This window comes from Camelus ferus, chromosome 7 (assembly GCF_009834535.1).
Source record: "Camelus ferus isolate YT-003-E chromosome 7, BCGSAC_Cfer_1.0, whole genome shotgun sequence".
NCBI lineage: Eukaryota > Metazoa > Chordata > Mammalia > Artiodactyla > Camelidae > Camelus > Camelus ferus.
In genome coordinates this window covers 77,340,384-77,367,226 of record NC_045702.1, presented here as the reverse complement: position 1 = coordinate 77,367,226, position 26,843 = coordinate 77,340,384, and the positions used below count along the sequence as shown (strand labels likewise).

The window sequence follows — 26,843 nt, the reverse complement described above, 5'->3', positions numbered from 1 at the left end:
CTGAGCTATATCCTCCCCTCCTTGCTCTTGCATTCTTAATGAGTCCACTGAAGTACGGAAATCACTTTCTTTTCTTCATCCATAGGACCCACTAAGGTCTCTGATTTCTTGGTGATTAACTGGCCAGGGGCAGACGTCTCCACAAGCAACAGTCTCATTAATTTGCCAACTCGCACCGTTTTCACAAGGGCCTAGATGGGGATGCCTTTTGATTTTGAATTAGAGTACATTCTGATTTTTAATTATTTTCTATCCTTCTGTTCACTGGGGGCTCCGGGCAAACCCCCTACTGTCTGAGCTCAATGTGTGGCTAAACTTTTTAATAGGAAGTTTTTGAGGAGGAAAATGAATCTAGGGCCAAGGTATTGTAACACCAATCCACAGGTACTCTTTAAATATTTAAGTGGCAGTGCACCGATTCACCAATCGCTGTAACCACAGAGAGACACATTAGAGGGAGGAACTGACCTATTGCTCTCCCAGGATATCTCACCTATGTAAGGAATTTCTCCCGGCTTGAGTTTAATTAATTCTAATTTTTACACTCAAGGGTCACTGCTATGAGAAAGAAATTTCATCCCCAAATTTAACCACTTGCCCCATACTGGTCAGACACAATGTCTAAATTCTGACTGGCTGTGCAGACTTAGAGACTTGGTACAGATTTAATTATCTTCTGCTTAGAGATGTGTAGAGCAGTGGTTCTAAGCACAGAGTCACACCTCACTACCTGGATTCAAATCTTGGCTCTATTACCAACAAGCTGTTATCAGAGAAGTTACCTAACCTCTCTGGACCTGTTTCCTCATCTTAGAACAAGAGCAGTAATGACAATACCCCTGTCATGTGGTTGTGGTGAGACTCAAGTGCTGTGTAAGCAGTGGCTATTGTTACTGACAGCATGAGAAGTTGCATTTTGAGCACACACTCCTCAATGCTGAGGAGGTCACCTTGTCTTCTAGACCACCTGTCCAAGAAGTCTTCTCAGACAGCAGAGACCGAGGGGTGGGGGTGGGGGGCTGGGTGGGGAGATGAGCCCCACTCCAACTGGTATTGATGGAGGGGTGTCCTGGCGAAGGCCCCGGGCTGGGCTGGAAGATGAACGCATCTGGCAGACTGGCTACTCCGCAGGTGGTGCTCTTGCTACGAGGGGCCCAGCTGAGCACTTATTTGCCCACTAAAGCCCCATAAGTTTCATTTCTGCCCTGACACTCAGCGCCCTGACCACGCTGCCCCAGCGCAGAGGCCTGTGGTTTGAGGGACTGTGAGGATGTGGCTTGGGGAGCGCGGGGGAAGCACAGAACACAGAAGTTACTGGCTGCAGCAACAGAACTCTCCCTTCTGCCAGGGCCGCCTGGCATGGACCTCACCATCATCACCCTGCCTTCTCAGCTGCCTGTTAAAGGCTGTAGACGACTGAGCAGAGAAGAAGGGGCAGGGGAGAACCCAAGATTGGGGACTTGGTGTAACGTACTTGTTAACCAGGGTGAACGTGGGGAGCAGTGGAGTATTGTTAATGCCATTGGCTCCCCAGTAGACGGAGCCAACACGGCACATGTGCTCTTTACCATAGTTGATCCAAACGCCTTAATTGAAGCATCGGGCAGCAAAGGAGAGGATTGCTTTTCCAAAGCTACCACTCGCCTAAATCTGAGAAACAAAGGAATTCATTACAATTTTAGGGTCAGATCTTTGACTTGATTTGTTAACTGGCCTAACTTACCAGTTCACTAAACCAGAAAACAAGCTACTTTCTATACACAATCTGTTAATTCTTTAACCATCAATGAGCTGTGGCTGCCTTAGACTGTCCAAGGTCACGTGAAAGACGCCTGAAAACCAAATGCCTCCATTCTCATCTAGAAACAAAGTGGAAGTGAAATATGACTGTACGTAGCCACAAAAATGAGGAAGTAATGTCAGGACCATACAACTGAAACTCCAGAAAAAGAATTGAGGGCTGAGAGGACAGAGAGAAGAAACACTCACAAATATTCATCAATGAGAAGCACTGTTCTCACCCACCTCCTTTTCCTAAATAGCAAGGTGGCTTCTGTCTGCCAGAGGAAGGAGACAGGGGAGAAAAAAATCATATTTTAGTCAAAGAGGGGTTTGTTTGTTTGTTTGTTTGTTTGTTTGTTTATTTATTTATTTATTTATTTATTTATTAATAAAAATCAATGAATTGGCTAGGCAATGCCTTTAGAAATTATTTTGGCAAAATAGAGAAGGTCACTGATTAGCAGACCTAGTAATGCAGGAAGAAGCGCCTTCTGGTAAATCTGAAAGACTGTGCCTGACACTTGACCATGCCCTGGTGGAGACTGAATGAGGACTGTCATCTTTAAGGACTTGAAAATGATTCTCAGACTAGCTCTGTCGACCACGGAAAGGGCTGTACTGCTATCTTTTCAAATATTCAGCTAGAAGCTCATGAGAAACCTAAAGGTTCCAATTAAACTGTTCTAAATAGACTGGATGTAGGTGTATGTGTGTGTATTTGCCTTTTAGCCTTGTTCCAAAAAGTGCTGAGATGGATTATTTGGATACACAAGTCACAATAACATTAATTAGACGTGGGTAGAAAAAGCAACAGGAATAACACAGGAAACGAACCACCATGGGTTTGGAAAAGAGACTAAGTTAAAACTATCCATCCCAAATCCTCAATACTTGCCGAGGGCGGTCTTCAAAGACATCTGCAGCCAAAAGGAAGATGGAATCTGTTACTTCATCCAATGTTCAGAAGATTTTAAAGAACTATTCTTTTGGGAGAAACACAGCTTTTCTAGAGACTAAGACCTGATAGAAATTTTGCAAGAGGACCTTTATAGAGAATACACTTTGTAACACGGTGAGTAATGTCCTGCATAATATTCTTATGGTAGACAAAACAATTCTCTAAGAGAAACTAAACACTCAGAGAAGGATGCCAGTTGGAAGGTTATTTTCAGTAAATTTTTAGCAGTAACAGGGTCTTGTATCTTAGGCACCAAATGACACTGCATGCTGGTGGATCAACATACAAATTCAATCCAAGGCCATCTTTCCAGTCTTGTATTCATAGCCTTTCCAGAAAAGTGATAAAATTTGGCAAGCTTATCCAAGTCCTAACAATTCTACAAACCCATGCAAGTCTGCTTCTGGTGGAGATATCATGCCAACATATTCAAGCCCCGACCAATGGCTGATGTGGATCATTCTCTGAGAGTATCTTCTGATGGGATAGCGTGGAGAGAGTGAACTCCTGAGGTGTTCACATCTGGATGGAGGGGGCTGAGCTCAACCTTGTTCATTGGCCAGGGTGCCAATCCCAAGAGGGAATCCTTTATCAACTCAGTATATTCTGGGCAGTTCAACTCATCATCTCCCTGCTGACTTACAATAGGTCTTTATTACAGTAATTTGTGATTAATTGAGCTCCAAGTGACTTCTCTGCTTTGCTCTTTACTCCCCTAATCCAGCCCACGCACTGCTTCAAGTTGGACCCCCATTTCCTTTCTTGACTCAAATTCCACTACACATTCCCATGTATACCTAAGTTCCATCCATACCGGACAACTGCACTTTTGGTCCCTAAATACTGATGCTAAATACTAACTTCATGCCCTTGTTCATGTTCTTTCTGTCTGGCTGTTCCTTCCCCTCTCTGCATCTTCTTGGTAAAATAAAAACAAATTCAGACCTTAAGTCTCCGATAAAAAATGCTCCCTTGACTCCACAGCCTTTTTCTATTGCCCGGGACAGGATTCATTGCTCCCTCTGCAAACCAGTGTTGAAATCCTTACTACACGGCTGTGTCTGCATCTTTTCTGCTGTGTGCTGGGACCATGTCTCTGCCTGTGTCACCTATGCCCAGCCGTGTGTCTGACACACTGGCGATCATCTGCAAATGGATGATGAAGAAATGCTTCACACGCAAAAGCCAAGTTCAGTTTGGGGCAAGAGTCATTGCTTTAAATCAGGGTGGATGATGGAACAGTCATATCTGAAGGGAACTAAGCTGTAAATATGTGAGCCTTCTCTGGGCTCGGCCCAGTACCTGAAAGGTTGTGGTGTGTTGAATGAGTGTGTTCTCTTGGATGGGGAAAAACAGGGCCTGGTGACTACAACAGGATGGAGCAGGAGGCTGAGGAAGCCCAGCCCGGCAGGTGACAGGTGGAGATGGTTAGAGGTGTAGACAAGTGTCACCACATGAGGAAGGGGAGTCAGAGGCTAGGAATGGGGAGTAATGGTGATGTGGCCGCAGTACTCAGAAGGGTGTCAGTGGGGAAGGTCTCTGGGGTCCCTGTGGCTGGGATTAGAGTCTCCGGCAAGAGCCCCCGTCCTAGAGGCAGGTTAATAGGCAGGGTTAGGAGGCAGACGAGCTGAGGCAGAAGCGGCCACAACAGCCTGGGATCTGAGATGAGAGCGAGACAGCAACAGAGATGGACTCTGAATGAAGGGTAAGAACCCCAGTCAGGACTCCACGTACAGATGGGTGCGGGGCCGACAGTGCAGGTTGAGGGACTTGGGTGTGCCCTGGCGTGGGGACAGCACTGCCCGGAGCGGCGACCTGGTGGGGCCTGATGGCTAAAGTGACACAAGGAATGGGCTCCAGACATCTCTCATACAAAACGCTTCTTAAGAGTGACATCTAGGGGCAGGTGGCCTTTAAGGATGCTCATCAAACTGCCTGCTTTGTAGGGCTGTGTGTGTAAGAGAGATTATTGGTTCCTCTGATTTCTTCAGCTTTATCTGCCTTGCATTTGCCTACTGTGTGCAATGCACATCTTCAAGATGCTGGTTTCTACATATTTCACACTCCTTGAAAACTATCCTATATTGAAACCGCATGTCCTGTTGGCATGACTACTGCTCTGATTGGGAGAAAATACGTGACGTTTATGTCAGTAAGGAGATCTCTACAAAAATGTGATTAGGCACCAGATGACACTTACATATCTGTATGAATTACTAAAACATAAGATCTCATTTATTTCCTTCCTCTCTGATGTTTGGGTATTTAACCCGCATCTTGGAGGTTTATTAACTAACATCTGTGTGGTGCCCGAGTTACCACTGCATAAACTCACGGAATCTGTTGTATTGTGGGGAAGGAAGGTTTTAAGATCTTTTTTTCTCATGGAGGTACTAGGGACTGAACCCAGGACCTTGTGCATGCTGGCCATGCTCTCTACCACTGAGCTGTACTCTCCTCTTAGAAAGGAAGGAACCTGAGAGGTTATCTCGTCTCATCCAACTCCTAACCGGTTCAGGAACTGCTCCTCTGCCATCATGCCTTCACTCAGCAGATCTGTACTGAGTCCTTCCTAGTCTTAGGCCCCACGTGGGATCCAGGGCAGATGTGGCCCTGCTGCCCAGAGCTGCCTCTGGGAAGGGAGAGACAGGCAGCAGGAGGTGCAGAGACCTGTGTGCTTTGAGAGATGCTCTGAAAGCAACGGGCAGGGGGCTGTGACCCACGAGGGACCTAGTCTAGACACCGGCTCTGAGGGATGACATTTGGGCTGAGGGCAGTGATGGGCGTTCTGGGGTGGATGCCCGTACAGGGACAGCGGGACCAGGGGAAGACACGGACGAAGGCCACCCTGACCCAGTGAGCAAAGGCAAGCGAGTACCATGGGGTGAGGCTGGCAGGGGCAGGGGCTCCCGGGCTCAGGGCCTTGTAAGGCAAGCACAGATGTTCAGGTGTTATTCAAAGTGAAGTGAGAAGGCACTGAACAGGTTAAAGAAAGGGAATAACATTATATCTGCTTCTTAAGTTCAGTTTTTAACCAAATTCTGATTAATTCACCACCTTCTAAAAGACCAAATACTTAATAGAATGAAGGAAAACCACTGAAATGTTGACAGTATTCTTTTTAGAAGGTGGGAGAGTGGGTCTTTTATATCCTAATATTTTAAATATTTAGCTCGCTTTTTTTTTTTAAAAGGAAGCATTTAAAATTTAGAAAAAGCCCCCGCATTCTTACATAAAAGTATATGGGAAGCCAGATTTCATTAGCCAGTGATATCAATGTATTTGCATGTGAGTATGGTCTATAATTGTTCAATGAAATTTGAAACAAAGGTGGTTCTAAAATACATTACCAGCAGGTAAAACATTGTTTTCTTCTATGTGTTTTTAGTCAGGGAGAGATTTGTTTTTTTTTAAGGAGAGTTTTATTTATCAAAATTGTCATCATTGCAGTACATCTGTTTACACCTGTGTACAGGATGCTGCTCCAAAGGCTGACAGATAGTCTTGTGTTCAAACAGCAGGCCCTGGTTTTGTGTCTTTTTGTAGTTACAGCTTGTTCCTGAACCCTCCCCTAGTTTAGAAATAACTCATGAATATGGCTCTGCTCCACCAGCGACCTTGGAAAGAAGAGGGAGGTGGGATAAAGCAGCGTCTACCTCTTTCTGTTCCCCTGACTCCCATCCTCCCGCCACTGGCGGAGGTACATTTCTAAGTCTCTGTGGGGAAGGTTCACCTCACCCTTGACAGAAGGGCTTTCCTCCACCCTTCCTAACAGGTTCTTCAAATGTGCTGCCTGCATTAATTAACCTTATCAATTCGAAATTAGTGATTCGCTGGAAATGAGGACAGCTTTAATTCCAAGTGTAAATAGCTACCGCATTTCCCAGCCTACCTCAAAATGGCAGCTTTATTATGCAAGATCCGGGGAGGCTATTTAGAGAGTTTAGACACGTGCTCCCTGATCTTGAAGGACTTCATCTCAAAAAGGGAGCAGGTGACTGAGACAGAAAAATCTTCTGGAAGGCTTAGCAGTATATAAAAAAAAATGTCAGCAGGTCTGAGTCAAACGATGAAAAAACTCCCTGATCATCGCTACTTTCTCATGTTTTATGTATTTCATTTCTGCTAGAGATCTCATTTCAAACAGGGCTTCTCAGTTGAGAAGTTTTCAAAGTTTGAAGACCCACTGTGATGTAGGTAACAATGGAGGCTCCATTTATTGAGTTCCTGCTGTGGTCTAGGCACTGGGCTAAGCATTCTATGTATTTCACGTAAATAAAGTCTAAAAAAAAAAAAAAAAACCCACGAGGTGGGTCTTAGAATTCCCATTGTACAGATGAGGAGACTGAGGTTCTGAAAGGATAAGTCATTTGCATCACATGCATAGCTATTCAGTAGCAGGGCCAGGATTCAAACTCAAGTTGGTCTGCTCCAAAGCACATCCTTTCAACTACAGTGCCACGCTAATCTGGGTTTAAGGCTCAAGTGTAGACATTTACAGGCACTTAAAAGAGTATGCTAATACTGCAAACACAGACATAGAAAAGCACAATAAAACTTATGGAGGTGTGATTTTGGTGGTACACACACTGCCTAGATGTTGATTTATTTTTAAAATTTTAATTAAAAAATTAAAAAAAATTTGGGGGGGAGGTAATTAGATTGATTTTTTAAAAATAGAGGCACTAGGGATTGAACCCAGGACCTTGTGCATGCTGAGCAAACGCTCTACCACTGAGCTATACCTTCTCCCCTTTTAGATATTTCTTTAATGAAAGGGGTTCTAATGGCTCAAGAAACAAGCTTTGGTCACAAAGGATGGAGAAATGCTCCTGGACGAGGAGGACAGACTGCCAAGGCTCAGAGTTCTTGCTTTGTGCAGAAGCTGCCTGGAGGGGGAGGCAACCTCTCTGTGTCCTCCCCAAGCCCCCAATCTTTTCATTAAAGAATAGTCTGAAACTTCAAATGACAACAAAGAAGATAAAGGGGAAGTCTAGCTGGGATTTTAGGGGTGACATGGGCACTATGGGGTCTATGGGAATGTCGTCAAAAACAGGACAGATGGACAGTCATTCTGGGGAAAACCACTGGGAAAAAGGAAGAGAACATAAACACAGAGACAAGGAGAGACTGTGGGTGAGGTCAGATTCCTTGTGTCTGTTTGACCCTTTAAATGGCACTACTGCTGCTGTATTTGTGCAAAGCTTGTCAGCTGCATGCTTCCAGGAGAGGAGAACGGAATATCTTCCTCCCTTTAAAGGGAAAAACTCTTCCAGGTGCTTTTTTTGTTTTGTTTTGTTTTGTTTGTGGAACCATTTTTCTCTTCCAGGAAGTTGTCAAAACATGGGATTTTTAACTTTAAAGAAAAACAGGACTGAAATGTGTCAAATCCCTGGAAACAGTCTTTAACCCAGTTGAGTTTACACAGAAAAACACACACTAAAAATCCTAAGACCATCTGGCCACGGAGATTTCAGTTTCTCTGACAACACCCCTGGAACTACGGGAGGGGAAGTCCGGTAACCACCACAGCAAACGTCAGCCAGGAGAACAAACAAGAACGGACTGGTTTCAAAACAATACATCTTAGTTCCTGTTCCACCAAACGTTAAGGCCCCTGTCCTCTCCCAAGGTTAACGTGGGACAGCACAAGTCCTGAGTGCAAATCAAATCATATTTAAGAGGCACGAGAGGAGGGGGCTATTTAAAGCAAACCTGAGATAAACGTGCATATAAAGTAATCACTCTGCTTCTGCTCATTGGTTTAGTGTTTGTATGGCGATAAAATAATAAAAAGGTTTACACCTTTTCTGAGTTACGTTCATTCATGGTTACTACTACATTTGCAAGAGTGAAAATTTTACTCCTCAGGTATTTGAAATCTGCTGTGATGGTCAAAAGTGGAGGTGGGTAGGAAGGAATGAAAGAGAAAGCAGAATGAGAAGACTCCCAAGGAGATGGAAAGACCCAGGGCAGGGCGGGTGTCACGGTGAGAGGGACAAGCCAGAGCTCTCAGACCAACCTGGAGTTGAGCTGACAAGATTTCAAATGAGAAGGGACTAATCTTTACAAAAGGAGACAAGCAAGAATCCTTTGTGTTGGTAACTGATAAACCTATGCCAGTAGCTAAAATCAAGCGAAACTCACAATCATTTGCAAGTCCTGAAAAGTACATGTAAAATTTAGATCTTCTAGGCAATGTCTTGATTAGGTAGATATTTAAAGGCTAAACCTGTTTGTCCGGTGCTTTTCCTGAAAGCACTCTTTTCAGGACCGCATCATCCTGGTGGGTTTTATTTGCCCATCCCACTGATTATGGAATACTTTTATTTGCTGTTTGGTTTTTGGGGGAGGATTACTGAGAAGCGTCATTTTGCACTTGGGGAAGGAACAGAGGAAATGGGGCAAAGGGTCATGCCAGAAGAAAGTGGGCAGAGGCGAGAGGAGCTCAAAGGGGAGCGAGAGGTGAGGGTGGTGGGCACCATCTGGTTGGTGTTTCCGGAAGGTGATCAAGAGGGAGGTCAGTTACCTGAAATTTCTGGAAGTGTAGGCTTGTCTTCTTTCCGGAAGTCCCCATCACAAACAGGAAGTCTGGGGTCAGCACAAAGGGTACTCTTTCTTTATTAATGCCCAGGAAACTTTTGTAATTCCCAAGAATGTGCCCGAAGTCAATGTGAAATAGATTTCCTTGAGGGAAGAAAATGTCTGACATCATTACCCTGGCATAAGCAGTTGCAAAGAACACCCTGATTTGTTTATCTCTTGACATTTTTAAGTTGCCTGAAAATGAGCTATCTTGGGTGAGAGTGCTATTTTTACTCTGTTTTATTAGCAGGTGTGTGTAGTAGTAGCCACAAAGCACCCTTTGAACCAAGAGTAGTTTTGATACCCTTCTGGTGTTCTTTAAATGACAGCCAGATGCCATTAAAAAAAATTCTTGTCTCAGAATTACTTTTAGAAATATAAATCAAAACTCTCTGGCTTATATGTCATCATTACACCCAAGACTCTTTTATGCCCTTTAAGTAACTCAGGAGAGACTGATGTTTCACTCTGCCAGGGTGGGGTTCATCTTTTACTTTTGAGTTGCATGATAGAAATAAATCATTTTTGAATTTCGTTTGGGTCAATTTCTTTTTTTTTTTTTAAACTTTCTTTATTGAAGTATAGTTGATTTTTTTGCACTTTTTTTGGTTGTTTTGGTGAAGAGGTAATTAGATTTGCTTACTTCTTTTTTTTCTTAATGGAGGTACTGGGGATTGAACCCAGGACCTCGTGCATGCTAAGCACGCACTCTGCCGCTAAGCTATACCCTCCCTCCATAGGTCAATTTCTACCACTACAGTTCCCATCACCTCTTCTCATTAGTATAGCCCTCTATATACGTATGATGCATACGTATATATACCTCTATATACTTAGATGCATTATCTCTTAATTCCCACAGAGAGTTAGTGATTTACCCCAATATGGTGCTGTTTCTAGACTCTACTCTTAAATTGGTCCAAATTTTTTGGAGAAAAATTTCATGGTGTGTAGCCAGTACTGACCACTGTCAGAGTGGACAGTGAACCAGTGAAGGGGGTAGGTTAGGAAGGCACAGCATTTCAGATTAAAGGATATCTGTGACTACTTTGTTGCTTCTCTGCACCATCGGACACTGCTGATAACACCCACTTGCATTAGCTTCTGAGATAGGACTGCCTTCTAGCTTCTGACTGGCTTGTCCTTCTGAAGTCCCATGTCCTGCATCTTCTTCCATTACTCACCCCTGGGTCCTTTCTAGAATGATCACAGCCTCTGTGTCCCTACACAATAATGACTTCTAGACATGTGCTCCAACCTTGACCTCCATTTAAAAATGTCTCTGTGCTGGGGGAGGGGGAATGGGGGGATTCGTGTTCAGTGGGCACAGAGTTCCCATGGGGCAAGGCGAAAAAGTTCTAGAGGTGGATGGTGGGGATGGTTGCACAACCAGGTGAGTGCAGTTAAGTATGCACTTAACACTGGTCAAAATGGTAGATTTTATATTATGTGTATTTTATTCCAGTTTTAAAAATTGATCTACAATACATAAACTCACCTGTCTCTGAGATCATAATATTGTCATTGTGTCTGTCGCCTATTCCAAGAACAAAGGTTGCCACACAGTAGCCAGCGCAGGAATAAACAAATCTCTCCACCGCTGCCTGAAACTAATTAAAATATGTCTGAACATTAGTTGTGTTTTAACTACAAAGAGCAGCATGAAGCTATTACAAAGGACTCCCCAAAACACGGTCTTCTGGGGATCATTTTCCAAGAGCAAGTCAGTTGTGCCTGGTTTCATTAGGGTTCTCTGGATTAAGTGCCAACTTTCTCACTGCTCTGCTTAATATTTTAGGTGAAGATACGATGAATCACAGTAGCCCAGGGAGGAAGCAAAGAGTCAAAGGACAACAGTAATTTAATCAGAGTGCCTCTCCATGCATGACTTGCCAGCAACAATACAGAACCCATAATGATTCCGCCTTCATTTGTGAACATATGTTTTGCTTGTGACCACTTAAAGCATGCATGGGTTCACAAATGCACATGTATAACAGACTAATAAATGCTACTAATTATATTTCCTCCCCCAAAGGCTGCTAACCATGCAAATGAGAAGTGCTAATCCTGTACAGCAGAACTTTAACCAGCAGCCAAACAGCTTAACCGCACAGTCTGTGAAGGACTCAGCAGATGTACTTCTGAGGAATGGGACTGACATTCTCAGCATCCATAATTTACCATTGGGGTTAGGGTGCGATGGTGGTAAATTATAAATTACTTTAAAAGATCTGTTTCCCAGGTCGGAAAGAGTTTATACACGGTAAATAAATTTTTCTGCTGAACAATAGGCGATCATCAAAAGTGGTAACAAGTTAGTTCCCAGAACCAAATTTTATGCAAAGCAGGCCTCCTAATCATAGGAGAAGCAAATGCTCAGGGAGTTCTGAGCCGAGCACCTCTGTGGTACACAGATCCGCTGTGTCACCATGGGAAAGCACTTAAAGCCCCAGGAGCTCAGGAATAAGGGGCTTCCCCAGTGTGTCAGGGTGCGTGGCCCTGGCAGACCCCTTGGAACCGTGAAACCTCTACTGCTGTGTCATGACAACGTGTCAGGAGCCTTCAGGGTGGGGAAAAGCAGGAGCCCACCTTTTCGTCAATGGGGCATTTTTCCTTGAGCCAGTGATTCAGGACTTCATCTTTAAAGGCGCCCGTGTTGCCCACCGTGCTTTGCTGAATTTTGGCGATCGTTGTGGCGTCTTTCACGATCTCGATCATTCCTATGGGAAGACACACAGAGTCTGATGCCAACCGGGGCTGAGTAACCTGACCCAGGGAGGAACGGCTGTGTCTCTGTTGGAGGGCGGAGAGCTTTCTCAACCAGGGGGATATTTTCCAGATTCATGCTGTTGGTTTTCTTAGGAGGAAGAGAAAGAAAAGGAGGAGGATTCGGGACTGTGTAGGACCTGCTTTCAATATCCCTGAATGAAAAGAGGAAAGGGCTAGTTTTTTAATAAGCAAAAGCACGAAGGTGTTGGATGCATCTTTCCTCACTTGGCAACCTGGGTCTTTCCCTTTTCTAAATTACAGAGTCTAATGTAAATGGTTTTCTACACTACTCAAGTTGGAAACTCAATTAAAAACCTGTTTGATTGAAATTAAGATGTGAAATGTCTGTAAAAGCACCTAAGAGCATGTAATAGCTTTGATAATGTGAATTCTGGGATAGCAAAACAAGTGACAGATCTTTCCATCTATTTTTAAATGCTATTTGTGAGAGAGAAGTTTAATGTGCAGTGAAACGTGTGAGTTCAGAGGTGGAGAAGTAGAGAGGAGGGAACAAGCTCTCACTATGGTCATTTCCTCATCAAGTCACAAGGAGTTCAATGGTGCATTCATGTATTCTCAGCATGTCTGCATTAAACCGAGAGTTACATTCGCCAGCATTGGAACATTTTCTTCCTTTTTCTATGGATTATGATTGTCATTTGGCAGTTATTAAATGCCTACACTAAAGGAATTATCCTTTAAAACGAGCTGAGTGGTCTGTTCACCCCGAGGTAACCACACACCTATTTTGTCACCAGTTGAGATGCATCCATACGGCAGGAGGCACAGATCCAAAGACTCAGTCTCCCAAATGGACTCCATGATTCGTAGAATCTGGGCATCAAAAGACAAAAACATCTCCATTATCAGTGTATATTTTTCTTCTCTGTTAAAAACAACAACAGCAACAGTCTTCTCTGGTAACACAAGGTATTTAAGTGACCATAAAATATGTAAGCAACAAATGTGCTCTTATTTATCGACCTGGTACTCTCAAGTTTCCCTTTCTTGGAAGCCTGTCAGTTTTGGTCCCTGAGAGGTACCTTGGGAAAGAGGATAGTTGGATTTGTTTTGGGGGAGGTTTTAGCCATGATTCATCTATTATTCAAATATTCCAAGTTATGTGTATTTTACCACAATGAAAAAGGTTCCACTAACACATTTTTATCCATAAGGCACTCACTCTTGGGCTACAACCGATGCAACAATAGCAGTAACAGTGGTGATGACTGACATTCACTGAGTGCTGATTTACGTTGATCCTTTGCACTAACCCCTAGCATGGACTGGATAATTATTCCCATTATGCAGGTGAAGAGATTAAGGCTTAGACGGCTTAAATAACCTGCCCTTACCTGCCAAACTGCCTCAAAGATGGGGGGAGAAAAAGCACTTAAACGACAAGTGCAAACTTCCCCTCAAAATGAGAGGAACAACACAGCTATGTTTTGTGATTTTGAAGTGCCCATGTTCAAATAATTCAAGATTCTGCAGATTTACTGGAGATTTAATAAACTCTCAAAAGCTTTGAAGGATTTCTTTTCTTTTTTCTTTTTTTTTTTTAGTAACTACTTCCAGGATAATACTCATACCGTTCTTTTTTTTCAATTGAAGTATGGTTGATTTACAATCGTGTTAGTTTCAGGTGTACAGCATAGTGATTCAGTTATATATATATATTTATATATACATATATATATTCTTTTTCATTATAGGTTATTTTAAGATATTGAATATATTCCCTGTGCTGTACTGTAGGTCCTTGTCACATACTATTCTTGAAAAGAGAGCAAAAGGTATTATTGTTATATCAAAAATAAACAAAAACAAGAACATAGAGATGAAAGCATGATCTCTTAAATAGGCTACATTTATGGGGAGAGTATAGCTCAAGTGGTAGAATGAGCACATGCCTAGCATGCACAAGATCCTTGGTTCAATCCCCAGTACCTCCTCTAAAAATAAATATATAAACCTAATTACAAAAAAAAGAATAGGTTACATTTAAATCAGTGTGGTTTGCCTATTTTCATTAAATCATACTAAATGTTAGTGTTACCTCTACAGTATTAAACCGTTAGGGTATGGAGAATATTACTTTACACATTTGCAAAGCTAAAGTTTATGTTAGAAAATATGAAAATGGTCAACATTGATACCTTCCCCGTTCACCTTCTGTTCTAGTATCTGTTTACTCTTGTTACTGAACTGCATGAATTCTCCAGTCGCCTGCCTGTTCATCTTCTCCCTGCTTCCTATTAATCATTTACTTGAGTTTGTGTACATGGATATGAATCAAAGGTGATGGCTCCGAGGAGAGCACCTGTGGGTGCGTAGCTATGTCTGTGGAGATGAATACGGCGCACACTAGGGGGTCAGTGTGTCTCTACCCTGTGTCCCACACTGGGAGTGGGGCATGCAGCAAAGAGGCAGGGTGAGGGAAGTGCAGCTGGCTGTTTGGGAGTGCGGACATGCACCTCCTCGGAATGGACAGAGCTGCGAGGCTCACTAGACTGCATATCCATGGGCCAGTGGAAACTGTTCATCAGGTAAAATAGGGGAACAGCAATACAGTCAATAGAAGGCATTTTTAAAGATCTAACAAAGAATTCTCTTCTCAGGTAATTGAAAAAAAAAATTCCTTAACAGTGGCCCACCTGTAAAATCAGCATGTCTTGGCGCAGATCATCACCGTGTTTAAAGATAATTCCAATTGTTTCGTTTGATAGAGCTGTAGGGTCAGCACATTTAAACTCAAGCCACAAGGGCTTTTTCTTGGAGGCCATCACTTTACATTTTTCAATCTGTAAGAAAACAGCCATAAGCTTCCTACACACAATTGAACACATATTGTGGAGACACACATCTTCTTGCAAAGCATCACTGTAAACAACTAGGACCCAGTCCCACTTGGAAAATGATTTTCAGTGATTTGGGTAAAAATGCCAAAGGCATTTTCATCAAATAAAAAAAAAAGCTAGTGAGAGGAATGCACACTGCTTCAACCAGTGGTTCTCAAAGTGTGTTCCAAGGAACCCTAAGCATCCGTGGCGGTGCCTGAGATGCGTGGCATCTCTCATCCTCTGCACACCCCACTCCCATAGGACTCCTGCACGTCTGTGTCCCCTCTAATGCAGAGCAACTTGGCTGTTATTTGTATATATATTTGGCCTCCCCCTAAGATTTGCGTTGAAAAAGAGTTCTGTTGTTACCATACTGTCTAAAAACTGTTGTTGCAGAATCAACTGCAATATAATTCTAGGCCAAATCTAACAGGATGAAATTTAACAGCCATCAATGGAAACCTAGCGCAGGTACAATGCCTATCTCCTGTCCCAATCCCCCATACATGTAGATAAATTCAAGGTGTGGGAAATGTGGCTTAGCAGCCACTCACTCCAAAAAAAAAAAATAATAAAAAATAAAAATCTTAGGAGTTTTAGCCAAAAGTGAATTGACCATGGATCAATAATATGATGTGCTCTTTAAGAAAAGCAAACATAATTTGAAGTTGTATTAATATATCATTATTCCTGTTAGCCTCTAACTTCATGCTGACAGTGGATAGTGTGTGCTTTTGCTATAGAGCCAGTTTACTGCTAAGAGGATGTAATATTAAAACATGGATCAAAGACTTAAATGCAGGAATTAAAACTACAAAACTTTTAGGAAAAAACATTTGTCACATTGAATTGGGCAGTGTTTCTCAACTTCGGCACTACTGACACTTTGGGCTGGATAATTTTTTTGTCATTGGGGGTGGGGACTGTCCTGTACATTGCAGAATATTTGGCAGCATCTCTGGTCTGTACCCACAGGTTGCTGGTAGCATTCTCCTGGTTGTAGCAATCAAAAATGTCCCAGACATTACCAAATGTCTCTTGATTAAGCAAACACTTGTTAGGACACGAAATGCATGAACCGTAAAAGAAAAAGTGATAAGCTGGACTTAAAGTGAAAACCTTCTGCTCTTTGAAATACACTACTAAGAAAATGAAAAGATAAGTCACAGACTGGGAGAAAATATTTGTAGACTATATCTGATAAAGGATTTGAATCTAGAATACAGGAATAACATAAATAATAAGAAGGCGGCAACCCAAATTAAAAATGAATGGAAAATGTGAAAAGAAACTTCCCAAAAGAAGATGGCAAATAAGCATGTGAGAAGATGCTCAACATCGTTAGGGAAATACAAATAAAAACAACAGTGAGATACCACTTCACAGCCATTGAATGGCTATAATTAAAAAGACTGATGTTAAGTGTTCGTTAGGATGTGGAACAATGAGAACTTGCATAAACTGACAACTGTGTCATAAAATAGCACAGTGCTCATTATAAAATGGAAAGACAGTTTGGCAGTATCTTATAAACACACACTTCCCGTATGACCTAACTATCTCACTGCTAAATATTTACTCAAAAGGTGAATAGAAAACAAATTGTGGTATTGCCGTGCAAGGGAATAGGACTCAGTCATAAAAAGGAACAGACTGCTGAGACACACAGCAACATGGATGGATCTTAAAAGCATTATGCCAAGTAAAAGAATCCAGATATAAAAACTACATACTGCAAGATTCTACTTCATGACATTCTAGAAAAGGCAAAATTTCACAACAGAAAGCAGATCTCTTATCTGGGACTGGGTGTGGAAGAAGGAAAGGACTAGTTACAAAGGGATCTGAAAGAATTTTTTCTCAAACATTTCAATGGAAATGTTTTGCATCCTAATTGTGGTGACAGTTATATGGTTGTATATATTTGTCAAAACTCATTGAACTTAAAATGGGTAAATTTTATTGTATACAAATGGTTCCTCAAGAAAGCTGATTGAAAACAAACTGGATGGGAGATTGTCTGGGGGTTGAGGTTTATAGTATCTAGTGTTTAGAGAAGGGTTTGACAAAAGCCCATTGGGGACTTTCCAGCTTCCCTGTCTCTGTATAGACATCGGCTTTAATCCACGGGACCCTGAAAAGTATGTGGAGCCACTGTCAGGACACGGTGACAACGTGAGGACATTAAGGCGATACCTACCACCAGTGCTCCTGCTTTCAGTCCAGGATCATATGGAACTCGGAAGCTCTGGGGGAGATTCAAATTCTGGAGGTTTTCAAGCTTTTGCTTAAGTTGGGAAATAACTGTAATTGTCAAAAGGACACAAGAGTTATGTTGAGTTCAAGAAATTAGCCATGTCATCTATCACCCTTCCTGAGGCCATGTGCATTCACAACATTCTATGTATTTGGTCTGGTGTGGAGCAGGAGGAAAGGGGGTAGGTTTCTGTCTTTGAGGAACTAACCATTCAGGGTGGCAGGATACATCAGGCTCACTAGGGGCTCACCGGGAGCGATATAACCACGTACATACACTACAGCAGGGGTAGGAATAGCTGAGTATATAAGGAATCTCGAGACGGTCAGGTGGAGGAGGATGTTTTAAGGATGGTGATAGGGAATTGATACTGTAGTTTCCTTTCCAACAACAAACTTTAAACTGCCATCTGATTTGGGGAACAGACATTTGAAGGCCGTTTATTAAATGGAATTCGGTTAGGGTTTGGTAAATTCTTTTCAAAAGAGGAAGTTAGATTGTGTGGAGATGATATGACAGCTTCATAATTCTAAAGGCAAAATACATACAAATTACTGCCTGGATAACAGACAGACTGGAGGCCAGTACAAATATTTCCCTGTCTTGCTTACAATAAAAATAAAAGTAAGATTATTACTACCATTATTATTTTTAGGAGAGAGCATTATGGGTGTATTGGAAAAGAATCAAAGGAAAAAATGGAAAATCAGAATATTCAGATGTGTAAAATACTGGCTGAGTATGTTACTGAGTGCCCCTTAAGAACCACAGTGCTGGATCTAGATATTACAAACATGAATAAGAGATATTTCCTAGCTTCAAGGCTCATGTAGTCTAACAGACCAGAAAGATGTGTTAATGACCATAATTTAATGTAGTATCCACCAAAACCTATAGGAATACAGATAGAGAGTGATTACTTTTCCTCCTTAGGAAAGAAATCCTGGAAACGGCTTCAGAGAGACGGTGATATATATATATATATATATAGGAAGTACTCTGATTATATATACACACACACATATATATAGCTATATATGATGTATATGTCTATATATATACACAAAAATTTAAAATAGTTTCTCAATTCATTATTTTAAAAGACTGAAGATTTGAAAATTATATGCATATATTGAAAGATGGGGAGAAAAGGATAAATATTTGGAAATAACTAATCTTCTGTGTGTGCATGACTATTCTTTAAAAAATACATCTTACATCTTCATTGTGCTGTTTTAATTTTTCAAAGCGTTTGCTATCTGTTATCATAAATTCATCATTAGAACGTGTATATGGTTTTTAAATATATTAACTTGTAAAGGGAGAACTTTACATTTGCTTCCTTCATGAAGACAGAAGAACAAAAAATCAGTTCTTGGCTACCTTTTGGAAGTTGGGACTTGGCTTCTAGGAGGAGGAAGAATCACAGGGGCGATGGCATTGGAGACCAAGGCATTTGGAAAGAGGACCAAGAAAATACAGCCACCGTACCTTGGGAACTGACGTCATACTTTTCTGCAGAGAGTGATTTAATATCAATGGTGACTTTCTGTAACATGTCAATTACTTGGACTTGTTGGGTGAAGTCGTGCAGCATGGCCGTGCCACAGCCCCTTAGATAGGCTTCCAGAATCACTGCAAACCTCTGCTGATAGTGCCTGGACTGGGCGATCTCACTTCTCAAGAACCAAAACAAGAAGTGACCAATTCTTTTGTTCTGAGAGTGGAAACAAGAAGATTGAAATCCTTATGACTCATGCTCGAGATCTCGGCCAATTCTGAACAACTTTTTAAATGTCACGACGCTTTTAGCAAAATAGAAGTACTTACTCTTAAGCCACGCTTCAGCAGAAACCTGGCCAGGGCGCTGTCATGGTATGGTTCAAATTTCACAGCCTAAGGGAAGAACACATTGGCATTTGTAGGACTGCCTTCTCTGTTGGTTAATCAAGAAACAGGAAATGGAGAAAAACTGATGGTCTGCCTTGGAGGGTTTCTATGGATAGGGTGATGAGAATCTCACCAGGCACAAGTTCAATCCTTTCTTTTCAAGGGCACTTTGGGCCAGAGTGAACCACTTGCTTAAGGACCAGGATTAGAAGCCAGAACTCTTGACTCACAATCATGAGCTTTTGATAACGGCAAAGACAAAGAGGGGAGGGCTTCTGTTCCCATTAAGGGCTTACCTGATTTATTGGAAGGATAGAAGGGAAAGATGGAGATGGCTATAACAAATCTATAAAAGTGGAAGGTACGAAAGGTTGTTGGAAAGAAAACAGACAGTGGGAATACTGTACATGTAGGGAGGAAAAAATATTTGTTGGATGTGAAGATCCTGAAAATCCCATTGCTTCTCTTTTATTCAAGATGTGTGTTTGGCGTCAGACTGCAAGTCACTGAGCTGCTCCCTGGTTCTCACTGCAACAGAGTGATCATTATTCCCTACCATGATGCAGCGTATACAGAGCTTTTTGCCCGAAAAATCTCTTGTTTTATATGATTCCTCAGGCTTAGTAGTTTTTAGTAGTTGTCATATCACTTGGCTAATACAGAGATATTCACGTAGGTGACAACGCTGAGACTGAAGGAAAAAAACAAAGTAAAAATTAGGGGTTGGACCAAGAACAGGGCTGGGGCAGGGGGCTGCCCTTCACTCCCCTCGCTGTGGCCTGGCCAGTTAAAAAAAAAAAAAAGTGAAAAATAATTAAATTATGGTGGGTGCATGGATATTAGTTACATCATATTTTGTACTTTTCTGCAAGTCTGCAATAGTTCGTAATTTTAAAGGCAGCAAGACTAACAAATATTGTTTGACTATTAGAGGTGCATATATAGAGTTAAAGGGTAGATGTCATGTACAAGCATTAATAGAGGTTTAAAATTAAATCTCTCAGAGTATTTCCTTTATAAATAGACATAGTCTGTCCAATTTTCCTAAGGAATAGGAGAAATGCCCATTCTACTCTGTGTATTAGGGACCCAGGGCTTTTTGGTATGATTTATAATACTAACGCTGGTTTTCCAGTTTGGAAATGATCAGAGCAGTAGTGACCTGATAATATTTCAGTTATCTCCATGTTTTTGAAGATGTGGTATGCTCAAATAGGTGCCACTGTAGCTGTAGCTAAGATCTTAATTCTGAGAATGTGGTTATTTCGCCACTGGTACTCACTTAAGAAATGTTATTGAGTTTCTAACCCAAACGTGAGTCTTTCTGACCCTCTTTATGTTTCACTTCTGTAAAGACAATGCATATCTCAACTAGGAGATTATTTTAATCAGGAATCAATGAGTCATTTGGCCATACCTGAAAATGTCTCAAATAGTGTTATAAATGACTACTCTTCTTCAAATTTATGACCACAGATTCAAGATTACTATTACTTAGTGACCTCTTTCATTTAAGCATTTCCAAGAAGAGCACGAATCATTCTCCAATTCTGCAGCGTTTACTAGTGAAAACGGCAACGTAAAACAATTCACGGCAGCCTTGGGACTTGGAAGAGATCACATGCAAATTTGTTTTATGTTTTTTATTAGGGAGAACTAGACAACTAAGGATACCTGGATTATTCTAAAATTTCATTAGCGTTTACGGCAACATCTGAACTCATGGGCAGAGAGAAATGTTGGACATATTTGGTCGATGAGGCTAAGGCCAAATATATTGTTTCACGTTTCTGCCTGATGGGAAGATTCAGAGTTAAAGTTGAGAGTATCCAAAATTCACATCAGAAAACTCCAGAAACTTCCTTTAAATGGTTAGACAGTTTGGTATCCAACATATAGGCTGGCTAATCCTAAGAATCTCAGGTCAAATATCACCTCCTCAGAACTGTCCCTGGCTTCCTCAGTCTAATCAGGTGTCCCCAGGCCCCTTGACTATTTTCTCAAAACACTCTGTAGCTTTCCCCCGAAGCATTTGTCACAACTTGTTATGAAATATCTGCTTGTATGTGTACTCCTTTAATGTTGGTCTTCATGCACCACAAGCTACACTAGGACAGTCAGGCTCTGTTTTGATCACAGCTCTGTCCCCAGCAGCTAGAACAGGGGAAGCACTCGGTACATGTTGTTGAATTAATGAATGAACACATCTCCACTCTAAAATAGCATTTCTCTCCCTGTTCCTTTTCTTCCTCTTCCTTGTAAAGCAGCATGGTGTAATTTGAGAATGGCTGTAGTCAGACAGATCTGTTCCTCCTTTCTTTAACTTCCTAAGAAAATCTTAGGCAAATGATTTCGTCTCTCTGGACCCCAGGGAAAGGCCTGTGAAGGGGAGTGGAAACACAGTACCAGTCCTGTCTAAAGAGAGGGGAAAGAGAGGGGCTTTCAAGGTCCCATCCGGATATGAAATGTCACTCTATGAATTGTGGTAAACATGATCAGGGAGTATGACCTTTTTTCTCTAGGACATGCTATCCTGTCACTGGATTGATGCAAGAAATTGGGAGGCAGTGAAAAGACCAGAGCCTGGAGTCAGACCTCCTGGGTTTGAACTTGTCTTTCAATGTCTATGACCTTGAGCACAGTACTTAGCCTCTCTGTGCCTTGGTTTCCTATATATAAACTACAAATATTAACTTGACCTCCATCAGAGTTGTTGGGAAAGTTAAATGTGATAACACAGAAAAGGCATGTAAATCACTTAGAGCCTTGGCATAAGGGAGCATTCAATAAGTCAAATCTATCATTAATATAATAAATGAGTACAAAGTATTCCCATGGGGCCAGTTCTCCTAAAAAGCGGAAATGTTAATGTCATCAAAATGCTGGTCAGCAAGCCCTCAAAGGCAATAAAAAAAGTACATGGAAGAGTTTACTGCTTTTTGAGGTAGTTTGGTCAGATCTACTTTGACTGATCATGTCTCTCTGGACAAAGGGCATTTGAAGACAGATGAATGGGGTGCCTGTGCACATGCAAACGAATTCCTGGAGACGAGTGCTCCACTGACAATGCCAGCATCCCCTACCTGGACCAGCTGAAGCAGGTAATGTAGAACGTCGTCGTCCTCTAAGCTCTCCAGTTTCTGAACTGCAATGGCTCTTACATTTTCATCTGAAAAGTTGCAGTCCAGGAGTTGCATGGTTAATCCAACATCCAAAGCACTTTGATCCCAGACCTCCCTTCTGGCTAACAGTTGGTATGTTTTGGCTACAATTTCTTGCTGTCCCCATTTCACGGAGCTAAAGAGCTTAGGATATGCTTTGGGGTCCTTAAGGCTTTCATATCTGAAATGCCAGAGCAATTCTTTGTCTTCTGCCGTGAGAGGGTTAAGTGGATCAGTGGCTATGATTGCCTCCAGTTGTTTCCGAAGCTGATTGGGCATTTCGGCTCGCACCCGATCCCCTTCCGGGTCAGGGGTGGGCCGATGTTTAGGCAAGGCTATGGGGTGACAGTAATTGTCTAGAAGAATGGAGATGGACATTGAGTTCTCCTTGTCCGGGTTGGTTGCCGACGTGAGCTTGTCAGCATTGAAGCTTCCATGGTCTTCCCCCTTCCCCGAGAGCTGCCACATGTGGAGCACGTACTCCCCATGGCGCAGGAGGAAGCGGTGGTCTATTAGCAGCAGGTTCACATAGTAGAGAAGCTGAGCTTTGCCTTTGGACTCAGGACTGGGGGTCTCCGCAGAGGCCTTACCAGACAGTGCTGGAGCTTTGCCGCAGTAGATTTGGAGGTTCAGCAGGGCGCCTTTGGGTAAGTCTTTGATCTTGATACTGAACTCAAGCCACACGTTCCAGAGCACCTCCTCCGTGAAGGGTTTGGGGCTAGTTCTTCTTTGGCAAAGGACTTGCTGCCCATACTGGATGTTTGCCTCCACATAAACGGTGAGGTCAGCATTCCGGGGCAGGATGGGGATGTCAATGCCTCTGATCTTGACCCTGAACTTGCGGTCGCAGTCCCACAGGGACACGGTGAACACGCTCTCGTGGTCCTTCCCATGAATGGTCAGCTGCTCATGGTAGCCGGTGACTCCTGTGCAGTCATCCACCAGTGGCCACTCTTCCTTACGCACCTGGTCCAGGTCTGGGTTCGGAGGCGTGTCCAGCACCAGGTGAATCTCTTCCCCGTTCTTCAGGCACTGCCTCACCCACTGGAAGTTTTTGATGGGCGTCTCACCTACCAGGTACTCATCCCGGCCACAGACGCGCAACACAAAGTCTTGTTCATTCTGGCTTTCGGGGATATCCATCAGAGACTTCTTCTTGGCCATCTTGGTAAAGAAGCTATGGAGGATGGTGCCTGGGGTGTCATCCGCCGAGACCTTGATGGTCTGGCTAGTGGTACTGCGATGAATGATGATGAAGATGCAGTTGTTGGTGATCTTCTTCAACAGGTACTCCGGGAGGGGCTTGGATGTCACCCAGGGGTGCATGGCGTAGAGCTTGGGGTCCCGGCCGGCCACCTCGGCCATGCGTGGGGTGACCAGGCGGCGGCGCGTGAACTCCAGCTCGTCGTCGTGCACGTTGCTGACGTCGGTGACATCGTAGCCGATCAGGGCGTTGAGCTGGCGCTGGAAAGCCAGCGTCTCCTCTGAGGGCGTGCTCCGCTGCACGAGATGGATCTGCCCAGGGCTGCGGTGCAGCACCTTCCAGTAGCGCAGGCAGTCCAGGGTCTGCACCACCTGATACTTGTCATAGATCTCGTACCACTGTCCCTTCTTCTGGTAGAGCAGGAGGAAGTGATCGGGGCCGAGGCGGTGGTAGAAGTCGGCGGCCACGCTGGTCTCCAGCGCGCGCAGCCACACCTGGGCCTTCATCTGCTCCACATTGCCGTGGCTGGCCACGTGCAGCAGCGCCGTTTCGGGGGTCTTGGTGTTGCGCTGGCTGGTGGGCAGCACGAACTCGATGGGGATGAGCTCCATGGAGGACAGGCTGGCCGCCGTGCTGCGCTGCTTCATCCTCCGGCGCCTGCGGCAGTTGTCCTCTCTCAGCACCACGGGCGGTTCATAGTTCTCCAGCTCCATGCCCTGTGCAACCTGGCAGCGGAGAAACACAGGGCTCTGTCACAGGGAAGGCACTTACCCTTTATATTCTTACATGAGCTGGCAGAAGGAGACGGTGTAAAAGAATGACCAAGAGGCGCGCATGAAGATACAGGGGCTTTGGGGTCGCGGCCCAGGGATCCTGGCCCCTACGACTTAGACTCTGCGGGACGAACTCTTTAAATAATTTCTGAGCCTGTTTCCCATCTGTCAAATGGAGTTAGCAGTACCTCAAGCGGGTAGAGGGGAGAATTAAATTAGGGGACATACATGATGATTATGGGCTGTGGATAGATGGGGGTTCATTAATTATTCATTCTACTTATGTTTGAAAATTTAATTTAAAAAAGAGAGGTAAAGCACTCATCTAGCACAGTGTCTGATGCACTATAAGGGCTCAAGCAGTAATTGTTAGGCATACTGAAATGCTTGGTTGAGTCAAATAATCCAGTTAAAGGATTAAGTCCGGTGCTGTGGGAGATGCTGACTTTCCCCTGCCCCCCTTTGGAAACAAGCCTTTGACTTGTTTGCTGTCTGTTCCGTCTCACATTTCCTGGGGGACCCAGACACCTTACTCAGCTTGCCTCACAGTCTCTTTTCAAGCTGTCTGGATCAGGTATCTGCTCCCTAGTCAACTTCCTGTCCTTTTTTTCTTTCCTTTTTTTAAAATTTTTTTTAAATCTTTCTAGTTAGAAGAAGTAGTCATTGTCACTGATAAAACTCAAAAAGATCAGAATTGGTGAAGTGGCACTGAAGAACATTTGCAGATATTTAAAATTGTGAATCACAAAGTATGTTAGCATCTTGGCTGTCATTGCTCCATTAAGGCAGTATCTTAGGGGAGTCCCCAAGGCTGTAGTCTCTGAGTATGAACAGTCAGGTAATTTTAACTTTGTACCAATTCATTCCATCTACCTTTGGAGAAGCCACAGGATGGAACGTAGGACCAGCCATTTGGGCCCCAATCAATGACTTAACTTCTTTTTTTGCTATAATATTTCATTTCTATGATGGGAATTCACCAGTTTATTCTCATCAACTTATCTACTCTTTCCACAAATATTTATAAGGACTTACCTTCACAGAGCATTTAATTATAAATATGACTTACTGCAGTAAGAAACTCTTCAAATAATGATCAAAATGTTAAACATATTAAAGTTGAAATATGAATAAGGTATTTTGATTTTAATATTTCGCATCACTATATTGTAAGGTATATTCTAATAAGAATCAACTATTGAAACAAAAGTTGTTTCAGAAAATAATATTTACTTCTTAAAGGACTCATGTTAGTGAGGCTCAAAACTACCTATTTCCTTATGAAATAGTGGAGCACTTTTATATACCGAAAAAGAGAGTTTGATTATAAGATAAGAAAGATAAGTTTTATTAGAGCCAAACTTCTTTTCAAATCTTGGCTTAATCTTACTTTTAAGTTCAATATTCCCTCTCTTAAAATATTATGAAGTAGCAGGGAGAGTATAGCTGAAGCAGTAGAGCACATGCTTAGCATGTATGAGGTCCTGGGTTCAAGCCCCAGTATCTCCTATAAAAATAAATAAATAAACCTAATTACCTCCCCCCACCAAAAAAAAATTATGAAATGACACTTAGTAAACACATGAAACCAACTACCCCAAAGGACTGTCTCTTGCAGCTTAAAACTGTCACTGATCTTTGGCTACATTACAGAATAACAAGAGAACTGTAAGATACGTTAATATTGGCACTGACCTGAAATGAAATAGGTCCAAATTTAGGCAACATGCAAATACTCAGCGATCACTTCTGCCTCAGTGACATCAGTCTTACAGGGTATGAGATGCAGAAGAAAACGGGCTGACTAAATACTCACTGCTTTCCTTCATGGTTGAGGCCACGGCGCGCTCTCCTTTTACAAGAAGATGTTAGAAACACTGGTTAAGTGCAGTAATCTCGAAGTGTGCACTTGTGAGAACATGAAAGCTGGCTGTCACAGGCCCCCGTGCCCTCACTCTTCCTCCCAAACAAAAACAAAAAAGGGCTGATGCACCTGCAAAGCTACTGCCGGAATCCTGTGGATAGCCACACACATAGGTCGGACTAGACAATGAAACAGAGACATTCAGTGGCAGTCCCATCCTAAGGACGACAACAGTTCCAGATAAAAATATTCTAGCTGAGGCGGAAGTGTTACTATTCCGAGTCAGACCCAACAAAGGGCAGAAAATAGTAGGAAGTAATACCTGATGAAGCAGCGGAGGCGATGATGCTGAAGGATCATTTGTTTAATTTCTGAAAGCAAAACAAATTCAAACCTACCCAGTCTGCTTCTCAACTCTTCCGCTTTTCTGGGTCTCCCTTCATATCCAGATGCAGAGGAAGTGCTGCAGTTACCAGGAAGGAAGTTTTAACCAAGTTGATTATATGTGTGATTGCTCATTTAAAAAGTGTCAGAAATGCACTTCCTGTTAGGGCACACACAGCAGAGCACAAAGTTGAGCAATGTTGCCTATATATATATTTTTTTACTCTTTAATTTTTAAATTTTTTAAAAAAATTGTGAGAGAGCAGAAACAAATTAAAATCACATAGATCCAAACAAAAAACACATTCGTGAGCCATAAACACATGAAATGTTTTTCTAGCTAGTTCTCAGTGAAAGAAAAGGCCTCCCA

General features: G+C 42.7%; 1 protein-coding gene across 4 annotated transcripts in view; it reads right to left on the bottom strand.

Annotated features, from left to right (window-relative positions):
* PIK3CG (phosphatidylinositol-4,5-bisphosphate 3-kinase catalytic subunit gamma) overlaps positions 1–26,548 on the bottom strand; it is a 35,767-nt gene extending 9,219 nt beyond the window's left edge. The window contains exons 1-10 of one of the 4 annotated variants that reach the window (XM_006185320.2): positions 26,488–26,548; positions 22,171–24,177; positions 19,028–19,093; positions 18,689–18,914; positions 17,141–17,244; positions 14,755–14,901; positions 12,841–12,931; positions 11,918–12,048; positions 10,824–10,935; positions 9,270–9,427 (exon numbers count right to left, since the gene is read on the bottom strand). In XM_006185320.2, the coding sequence (XP_006185382.1) occupies positions 9,270–9,427; positions 10,824–10,935; positions 11,918–12,048; positions 12,841–12,931; positions 14,755–14,901; positions 17,141–17,244; positions 18,689–18,914; positions 19,028–19,093; positions 22,171–24,165 (3,030 nt within the window). In that variant the 5' untranslated portion in view covers positions 24,166–24,177; positions 26,488–26,548. Of the gene's footprint in view, positions 1–9,269; positions 9,428–10,823; positions 10,936–11,917; positions 12,049–12,840; positions 12,932–14,754; positions 14,902–17,140; positions 17,245–18,688; positions 18,915–19,027; positions 19,094–22,170; positions 24,178–25,920; positions 26,373–26,411 lie in introns of those variants that run through there. The other 3 variants (XM_006185319.2, XM_014559830.2, XM_014559829.2) reach the window with 3 other exon arrangements.
* Positions 26,549–26,843: the final 295 nt, after the last annotated feature.